Below are 10934 nucleotides of genomic sequence, written 5' to 3'. Positions count from 1 at the left end.
TTGGGGTCAGAAAGTCTCAGTCCAAATTTACAGTCCAACGTCACCTAAATCACCACAAGTTGTTTGGAAGGGTTTCAAGAAAAAAGTCTCTGCTCTCATCCAAAAACAAACTCAAGCATATTCAGTTTGCCAAACACTACCGGAACTTCAAATGGGATCAGGTTCTATTGTCAGATGAAACTAGGTGGGTTTGGCGCACACAGAGATATAGCCATATGGAAAAGTACCTCATGCCCACAGATAAATATGGTGGTGGCTCTTTAATGTTTTGTGGCTGTTTTTATGCCTGAGAACCTGGACATTTTGTTAGGATACATGGCATCATGGACGCTGACTGCCTCTGCCAGAAAGCTTAAAATGGGACTTGCTTGTATCTTCCAGCAGGACCCTGATCAAAAACATCCATCAAAATCAACACAAAAATTGTTTACTGACCACAAAATCAAGGTCCTGCCATGGCCATCCCAGTCCCCTGACTTGAACTCCATAGATAACCTGTGGTGTAAACTGAAGAAGAAAGTCTACCAACATCAACCTCAAAATTTGAAGGATCTGGAGAGATTCTGTATGGAGGAATGGTCTCAGATCCACTGCCATGTATTCTCCAACCTCATCAGGTTTTATAGGAGAAGGCTCAGAGCTGTTATCTTGGCAAAGGGAGTTAGCACAAAGTATTGACTAAAAGGGTGCCAATAATTGTGCCACACATATGTTTAACAACATATGTTTTTTTTTAATAAACCTGTGTTGTGTTTTCCATTGTTTGATATCCATGAAAGCAGAGTCTTTTTGTGTATTTGAACAAAAGATCAAAAGGTTAAACAATAAAGATAATTTTTTTATGGCCTTCTTTGCTCATATTCACCAAGGGTGCAAATATTAGTCGAGGGCTCTGTATATACATATATACAAGTGCATTGGAGCCCTTTGCAGTTAAAGGGCCACTAAACCCAAAATCTTTCTTTCATGATTCAGAAAGAGAAAACAAATTTAAACAACATTACAATTTACTTCTATTATTTATTTTGCTTCATTTTTTAGATATCCTTAGTTAAAGAAAAAGCAATGCACATGGGTGAGCCAATCATACGAGGCTTCTATGTGCAGCAACCAATCAGCAGCTACTGAGCCTATCTAGATATGCTTTTCCGCAAAGAATATCAAGAGAATAAAGCAAATGAGATAATAGAAGTAAATTAGAAAGATGTTTAAAATTGCATTCTCTTTCTAAATCATGAAAGAAAAAATGTGGGTTTCATGTCCCTTTAAGTAGATGAAAACATGTAAAAACATATTTATGTAATATTTATTTTTATATTTCACATTCCAATGTCCTGCACATATGCTGATATGTTCTAAATATTTATATATATATTGTACCAAAAAAAAAAACATCAGATATATAAAGAAATATTTTCTTATGAATAAATAGAACATATTCCTGTATGTGAAGAACATTGGAATGTGAAATATTCATATCGAGTTAGCGCACATGAGAATATACGATCGGGTTTGCATGATAATGGAGTTTTTTTCCACTTTTTTTGCTCTATTGACTTCTATGGGGGAAATACGTGAACAAGCACACAATATTGTAAGTCCCCCCCCCCCGCTATTTGGGTTAGTGCACGAGTAAAAACAGTTTACATTTAACTCCTAATACAAGCGTAACCCGATGAGCACAAAAAGCTAATTTCTAGTGCAGTTAACGCTTGAGCGGGAGCATTAAAGGGACACTGAACCCAAATTTTTTCTTTCGTGATTCAGATAGAGCGGCAATTTTAAACGACTTTCTAATTTACTCCTATTATCAATTTTTCTTCGTTCTCTTGCTTTCTTTATTTGAAAAAGAAGGCATCTAAGCTATTTTTTGGTTCAGTACCATGGAAAGCACTTGTTTATTGGTAGGTGAATTTACCCACCAATCAGCAAGAACAACACAGTGTGTTCACCAAAAATGGGCCGGCATCTGAACTTACATTTTTGCATTTCAAATAAAGATACCAAGATAATTAAAATAATTTGATAATAGGAGTAAATTAGAAACTTGCTTAAAATTGCATGCTCTATCTGAATCATGATAGAAAAAAAATTGGGTTCAGTGTCCCTTTAATTAGCGCTTTACTTGTAATCTGTCCCATTATCTTTACAGAGACTTGTATTTTTCCATGGAAAGCACAAAATCTATCTTAAAATTGTCAGCACAATCTAATTCAACTTTGCATTACTCAATTTTTTGAGAAGAACTGAGATTATAAAAACATTATACATGCAGAATTATGCAGCTGGTTATTCACGAGGTATAAAGATAATTCTATGGGAAGGTATTATAGTCTCAAGGCTAACTTCTACGGGGCTAATGTCCAGATCCTTCGGGTCGACAGTTGCCTTTAAAGTGAAATTCTGTAGAATTGTGGCAAAGAATATGAAGAGCTGCATCCGAACCAGGCTCTCCCCAATGCATGACCTCTTACCTGTGATATTATATGAAAGGGAGGTCATTAGAGAACGGAACATCTGCTTATAGTAACACAAAAGCAGATATTTTAACACATCAATTCAGATCTTAAAACTTACATATTTTCTCAAGACCTACCTGCACCAAATACCATAAAGCCATTATTTTTCTTAAATTTGCCATTTTCATCCAAAAAATGTTTGATGTTGAATTCCTCAGGAGTTTCAAAGTTTGTTGGATCCTTTAACACAGTCGTTAACACTGGTAGAACATCAGTACCCTAAAAAACACGTAATTGCTGGCTAGTATCGTGCTAATGGAAATTAAAGCATTTTTATATTGATCATTAGTATTTCTTCTAATTGCAATATGCATATTGTCTGTAAGATATATAAAATATAACTCTGCGGAAATCAGTGGCGTATTTTGGCTGAGGCAAACAAGGCACTTGCCTAAGGAGGCAGATTTGGGAGGGGGCAGCACTTTTTTGTGACTTTATTTGTAAGAAGCTTACAGTTATTTTAGTAGTATTATACAGGTATATAATGGGAGATATTGCCTAAAGAGCTTACATTCTAGGGGAGGTATAATAAGAGATTGCTCATGGATCTTACAGTTTAGAGGTGTGTGTGTGTGTGACCATTTATTTTGCAAATGCCATAAAAAAATCACATTACTCCCTGACCAAAAATATATTATGGCCAAAGAAGGTGTAAAACCTTGGGGGACAACAGAATTTTGAGTGCCAAGGGCAACACAAAAGCAAAATATGCCACTGACAAATAAAATAACTCTATAAAATTATTCTCTTGCAGTTTATACTGAAGGAACACTGAGCCTATTTTTTTCTTTCATGATTCAGTAATTTTAAGCAACTTTCTAATTTACTCCTATTGTCAATTTTTCTTTGTTCACTTGGTTTCTTTATTTGGAAAAGCAGGAAGGTAAAGCTTAGGAGCTGGCCTATATTTGGTTCAGCATCTGGGTAGCGCTTGCTGTTTGTTGGCTAAATGCAGCCACCAATAAGCAAACAATAGCCAGGGTTCTGAACCAAAAATGGGCCTGCTCCTAAGCTTACATTCTTGCTTTTTCAAATAAAGAAACCAAGAGAACGAAGAAAAAATTGATAATAGGAGTAAATTATAAAGGTGCTTAAAATTGCTGCTCTGTCATGAGTGAAAAAAATGTGGGTTCATAGAAACATAAGGCCCATCAAGTCTACCCATATTACATGTTACTTTTCCTTAGGATAGCCTTATGCATGTCCCATGTTCAGTATCCCTTTAAATATGTGCATTTGTTGATTTGTTTCACAAACAAATGCTGAAAATGGCAGCAAGCAGAGGTATTTGGCTATTTTCGGCACCAGATTTATTCGTGTGAAACAGCAAAACATAAAGATCTGTGCAAATACAGATCCTTTAGTGTTGTACTTTCAAATGAATAAATCTGATGCTGAAACTATCTGAATGCCGCTTCCCACATGTCATATCGACGACTCACATGCCAAGTGTACATTCCTTAGCTATATTTTGTCCCAGTTTGGTCATTAATGAATGATTTTTTTGATCAATAGTTATTGATATCTTTCTACTTAAAGGGACAGTAAACGATAGCTTCAACTTGTCAAACAATTTTCAAAAGTATATGTGCTGTAAGTAATAATCGTTACTGTGGCTGCTTGTTTTGTGCTGCAATACTTACAATAACTTTATACTTGCCCTCCATCTGGATGGTCTTCCGGCCGCCCATGGAGTCCAAGTTTTTTCCCCATCCACTAGAAGCGAGGTGGTGCTGTCAATCAAAATATGACAGCCCACCCTGGTCTATGGGGAATGTGTTTTCTCTATAAATATATATGTATATGCTTATATATCTGTACATGTATTTATGTGTATAAACACATTTAAACATATATATATTCATATACTTGTATATTTTAAATATGCTGCGCTAGGTTCAGTGGCATGTCTATCGGCATCCGTACAGGGCTTCCATTGGAGCCTATAAAAGCACTCTCCGATGAACGCAAAACTTTCATGCAATGCGAACGTTAGGTTGCTTGTGCATTGTGCCTTTCTTGTAATACCAGTTTACATTTGCGTGCACCGGCATTAGTGAGGAAAGCACAAATATCGCAAAAGAGAAATTTTTCTGCTCCCCTCGTAATCTATCCCTTAGTGTTTAACTTCTCTTTACTGACCTTTGGAATGTAGTATCCATGGTATTCCATATCTCTTGTGGTAGATCGAATCACTCCCATTGGAAACACATTACAACATCTCTGAACTTCATGGATAAACGCATTCAAGTACGGCGTATTATTTCTGTCCTCTACCAACGGCTCTCGGTTGTGTCCAATCACCTTTTCAACTTCTACTTGTAATTTTGCTGGATTTTAACCACATGGCAATAGAGGGACACGTTATCTTAGCACAGATAGAGCTCTATTGGCTGGTTATTATAATACATTGCAGAAATACAAAGGGATTTGAGCAGACACGAAGAACTGGTATGAAGAACAGAAGCAGCCGTAGAACCAAACTTGTATTTTCTACTGGGATATTAAAAGCATTTTAGGAGAGACAATAATCAGAAGCTACTGAAAGATTTTGAATTACAAAGAATAGTTAATGACATAAATTTAGCATTTAGGTATAATGTGCTAAATGTCTAGTTAGTGGAGTTATGTATGATATGAATTTAAAAAGGACATTCTATATAAAGATAGCTAATCCCTTTATTACCCATTCCCCAGTTTTGCATAACCATCACGGTTATATTAAAGGAATAGTCAAAATTAAACTTTCATGATTTTAAGCAATTTTCTAATTTATTTTTATTATAATTTTTCCTTAGTGCTCTTGGTATCTTTATTTAAAAAGGCAAGAATGTAAGCTTAGGAGCCGGCCCATTTTTGGTTCAGGACCTGGATAGCACTTTCTGATTGGTGTCTAAATGTAGCCACCTATCAGCAAGCTCTACCCAGGTGCTAAATCAAAAATGGGTTGGCTGCTAAGTTTACATTCAAATAAAGATACCAAGAGAACAAAGATAAGTTGATAATAGGAGTAATATATAAAGTTGCTGCTCTATCTGAATCATGAAAGTTTAATTTTAACTAGACTATTCCTTTAATATACTTTTTACCTCTGTGATTAACTTGTATCTAAGCCTCTGCAGACTGATCCCTTTTTTCAGTTCTTTTGACAAACTTGCATTTTAGCCAATTAGTGCTGACTCATAAATAACTCCATGGGAGTGAGCACAATGTTATATATGACACACATGAACTAGCACCATCTAACTGTGAAAACTGTCAAAATGCACTGAGATAAGAGGCAGCCTTTCAATGGCTTAGAAATGAGCCTAACGAGAATACCAAAAGAATACAAAGAGAACAAAGCAAATTTGATGATAAAAGTAATTTGGAAAGTTATTTGAAAGTTCATTCTCTATCTGAATCATGAAACTTTAATTTTGATTAGACTGCCCCTTTTATGTATAGGAATAGAAATTGTAAGTCAGGATTAAGGGTTGGAAGGTAAATTATATTTTAAAGAGAAAACGTGCTATGCAGCGGCCTGGGTATCACTATAAGGCACCTTGCAGTTAGTAGATGGAGGAGGAGTTAGAGAAAACATTTAAGACCAGATTTCAAGATGGAGTTCAATCCATACCACTTGCATATTTGTGGTGCTATTACAAGTCCATGGTTAATATACATTGTGTGTATGATAGTTTAAGATGTGCTGCAGTATTCATATCTGATGGTGCAAGGGCGCTCTTTTTTTTAGATAAAAGGATTTTATGAGGGCCCACTCTGAAATTCATGTAAAACTGTTGAGTGCTAAGCTGTTGGAGCACAAAAGTGTAGTTTTTGGTTAAAGGGATATGAATCCCAAAATGTTTTTTTTTTTCATGATTCAGATAGAGCATGCAATTTTAAACTACTTTCTAATTCACATCTAGCATTCAAATGTTTTACAACTTTTAATAACCAATCATGTGTTTGTACGAAGCCATAATAATGTGGCAAACGGTATCATTTTTGCCAAATGGGACAAGCCCAGGTACCACGTTGAGGTCCTTTCCAATACCTGGGACCCTAAAACAGCCACACAATGCAAGCTCTCAAATCCAAACAAAATGGGAACAAGGGAAGGGTGCACAGGAATATGTAATCACCCTAGACATTGGCCAGATGTGGTAACTAACCTTTCCATTTTTGCTTTTAAATCTTAGCTGAGAGCTTGTAAGTGAGTGCTGGACTTTCTCTGTGTGTTGTATTAATTTGTTTAGTTATTTTCCCTATGGTTCTTACACCCAGACCTGTCTGGGGTTAACTGCCTGTGACTCTGGGGACAGCACAGCTTCCTGTGAGTGCCGGTGAGCACCCAGGGCTGAGCATGTTGCAGGGTCATAGGATGTGTACCCGGTATGAGAGTGCAGTCCCCTTCTGTGTTTTGTGTGTATGTGTGTGTGTGTGTGTGTGTGTATATATATATATATATATATATATATTCTGCATTGGAATGTGAAATATTTACAGTAAATACATGTATAACACGTTTTATTAAGTATGAATATTGCATAATATAAGATAACATCTAAAGACCACTGCCCCATAACCTGTCCGCCTGCTCTGAGGTGGCGGACAGAAATTAACCCGATCAAATACGATCGGGTTGATTGACACCCCCTGCTAGCGACCGATTGGCCGCAAATCTTCAGGGGGCGGCATTGCACCAGCAATTCACAAGAATGATAAATGCTGAGAGCGTATGCTGTCAGCATTTATCGATGTGAAGCGGACATGATCCGCAATATCGGATTATGTCCGCTCACACAATGATAATTCGCTCCCCCTATGTATGTATCTTAATGTTAAAGCCCTTTTTTTCTAACATCTCAGACCTTATATCTTTGAGCCCTTAAAACCTTTTTTTTTTTGTGCAATATTTTTTTATTAGACCGTGTTATGAGTGTAAGTGTACTTTGTAATGTATTTTTGATGTGTTTTGTGACACTTTTTTGTTCCACAAAACAGTTAACTAGAGCTCTGAGGATGCGTTATCCCGACGTGCGTTAACTTCAATTGTGCTCAAGCGATTCCGTTTACTTTCAACTTGTAATATGAGTGCTACAGCTAACGCACTTAAACCAATGTGATAAACCCCTTTTCACTCACGCGTAACTGTTAGCGTACTACTCGTAACCTGGTCTTTAAATGTTTAGTAGCTTCAGTGAGGAAACAAACAGATTCAAAAGGGATAAAAAATGTCAGCAATGGCTTACCTTGTATTTCAGGGTACTTTATAAGAATTAAGAAACCATAATTTAATGTGACACCAATAGACTCTGCTCCCGTCAGAATGAAGTCATTTAATGATGCTACGAGGTTTGGTATAGTAAATGGTGTTTTGGGATCTTTTTCCTTCAGAAAGAATAAGAAAATAGATAAATAAGCACAGTTTCTCCAATTCGATTCCCCATTGTGAGCTAGAGTAGAAGTGTTGTATAATCAATAGCGCCACGTGAGTTATATTTCGCGCAACCTTGTACAAAGAATAATTCACAACCTGGTATTACAAGTAGTTGGTTAAACCCAAACTTTATTTCATAATTCAAATCGAACATACAATTTTAAACAACTTTCTAATTTACTTCTACTATCAAATGTTCTTGTTATCCTTTGTTGAAAAGCAGGAAAGTAAGCTCATGAGTGTTCATGTGTCTGCAACACTATATTGCAGCAGTTTTGTTACACTGTTATACATTAACAAGAGCACTAGATGGCAGCACTATTTCCTGTTATGTAGTACTAATGTTATACATTAACAAGAGCACTAGATGGCAGCACTATTTCCTGTCATGTAGTACTAATGTTATACATTAGCAAGAGCACTAGATGGCAGCACTATTTCCTGTCATGTAGTACTAATGTTATACATTAGCAAGAGCACTAGATAGCAGCACTATTTCCTGTCATGTAGTACTAATGTTATACATTAGCAAGAGCACTAGATGGCAGCACTATTTCCTGTCATGTAGTACTAATGTTATACATTAGCAAGAGCACTAGATGGCAGCACTATTTCCTGTTATGTAGTACTAATGTTATACATTAGCAAGAGCACTAGATGGCAGCACTATTTCCTGTTATGTAGTACTAATGTTATACATTAGCAGAGCACTAGATGGCAGCATTATTTCCTGTCATATAGTACTAATGTTATACATTAGCAAGAGCACTAGATGGCAGCACTATTTCCTGTCATGTAGTACTAATGTTATACATTAGCAAGAGCACTAGATGACAGCACTATTTCCTGTCATGTAGTACTAATGTTATACATTAGCAAGAGCACTAGATGGCAGCACTATTTCCTAGCATGTAGTACTAATGTTATACATTAGCAAGAGCACTAGATGGCAGCACTATTTCCTGGCATGTAGTACTAATGTTATACATTAGCAAGAGCACTAGATGGCAGCACTATTTCCTGGCATGTAGTACTAATGTTATACATTAGCAAGACCACTAGATGGCAGCACTATTTCCTGTCATGTAGTACTAATATTATACATTAGCAAGAGCACTAGATGGCAGCACTATTTCCTGTTATGTAGTACTAATGTTATACATTAGCAAGAGCACTAGATGGCAGCACTATTTCCTGTTATGTAGTACTAATGTTATACATTAGCAAGATCACTAGATGGCAGAACTATTTCCTGTCATGTAGTACTAATGTTATACATTAGCAAGAGCACTAGATGGCAGCACTATTTCCTGTCATGTAGTACTAATGTTATACATTAGCAAGACCACTAGATGGCAGCACTATTTCCTGTCATGTAGTACTAATATTATACATTATCAAGAGCACTAGATGGCAGCACTATTTCCTGTTATGTAGTACTAATATTATACATTAGCAGAGCACTAGATGGCAGCATTATTTCCTGTCATGTAGTACTAATGTTATACATTAGCAAGAGCACTAGATGACAGCACTATTTCCTGTTATGTAGTACTAATGTTATACATTAGCAAGAGCACTAGATGGCAGCACTATTTCCTGTCATGTAGTACTAATGTTATACATTAACAAGAGCACTAGATCTCATGTAGTACTAATGTTATACATTAGCAAGAGCACTAGATGGCAGCACTATTTCCTGTCATGTAGTACTAATGTTATACATTAGCAAGAGCACTAGATGCCACACTATTTCCTGTCATGTAGTACTAATGTTATACATTAGCAAGAGCACTAGATGGCAGCACTATTTTCTGTTATGTAGTACTAATGTTATACATTAGCAAGAACACTAGATGGCAGCACTATTTCCTGTCATGTGTTTTCCAGCCATTCCTATATCTTCAACAAAGAAAAACATGACAACAATGCAGATTTGATAAGAATTAAATTGGAATGTACTTTTGGCAGCACTATTTCCTGTTATGTAGTACTAATGTTATACATTAGCAAGATCACTAGATGGCAGAACTATTTCCTGTCATGTAGTACTAATGTTATACATTAGCAAGAGCACTAGATGGCAGCACTATTTCCTGTCATGTAGTGCTAATGTTATACATTAGCAAGACCACTAGATGGCAGCACTATTTCCTGTCATGTAGTACTAATATTATACATTATCAAGAGCACTAGATGGCAGCACTATTTCCTGTTATGTAGTACTAATATTATACATTAGCAGAGCACTAGATGGCAGCATTATTTCCTGTCATGTAGTACTAATGTTATACATTAGCAAGAGCACTAGATGACAGCACTATTTCCTGTTATGTAGTACTAATGTTATACATTAGCAAGAGCACTAGATGGCAGCACTATTTCCTGTCATGTAGTACTAATGTTATACATTAACAAGAGCACTAGATCTCATGTAGTACTAATGTTATACATTAGCAAGAGCACTAGATGGCAGCACTATTTCCTGTCATGTAGTACTAATGTTATACATTAGCAAGAGCACTAGATGCCACACTATTTCCTGTCATGTAGTACTAATGTTATACATTAGCAAGAGCACTAGATGGCAGCACTATTTTCTGTTATGTAGTACTAATGTTATACATTAGCAAGAACACTAGATGGCAGCACTATTTCCTGTCATGTGTTTTCCAGCCATTCCTATATCTTCAACAAAGAAAAACATGACAACAATGCAGATTTGATAAGAATTAAATTGGAATGTACTTGTATTCTCTAGCTGAATCATGAAAGAAAAAATGTGTGTTTTGTATGTCCATTTCATGCAGCTGAAACGTAAGGGAGTGTTATTAGGTAAGTTAAAAAAAAAATTCTAGTGGTTTTGCAATACCAATACTAGTGATGGGCAAATTATTCAAAATTTAAAACAAATTTCAATACATTTTGTAAGTTCATATAACATTCAAATTTTTCAAATGTTGGTGTTTGAATTTTAAAGAACATTTGGA

At 36.0% G+C, this 10934-nt stretch overlaps 1 protein-coding gene across 1 annotated transcript in view; it reads right to left on the bottom strand.

The window, feature by feature from the left end:
* Positions 1-2071: 2071 nt before the first annotated feature.
* Positions 2072-10934, bottom strand: part of LOC128636471 (cytochrome P450 2F2) — a 49132-nt gene continuing 40269 nt past the window's right edge. Inside the window, exons 6-9 of the mRNA XM_053689484.1 lie at positions 7757-7895; positions 4662-4849; positions 2597-2738; positions 2072-2474 (exon numbers count right to left, since the gene is read on the bottom strand). Coding sequence (XP_053545459.1) covers positions 2290-2474; positions 2597-2738; positions 4662-4849; positions 7757-7895 — 654 coding nt within the window. The 3' untranslated portion in view covers positions 2072-2289. The remainder of the gene's footprint in view (positions 2475-2596; positions 2739-4661; positions 4850-7756; positions 7896-10934) is intronic.

This window comes from Bombina bombina, chromosome 7, assembly GCF_027579735.1.
Source record: "Bombina bombina isolate aBomBom1 chromosome 7, aBomBom1.pri, whole genome shotgun sequence".
NCBI lineage: Eukaryota > Metazoa > Chordata > Amphibia > Anura > Bombinatoridae > Bombina > Bombina bombina.
This window is presented reverse-complemented; position numbering and strand designations above follow the sequence as displayed.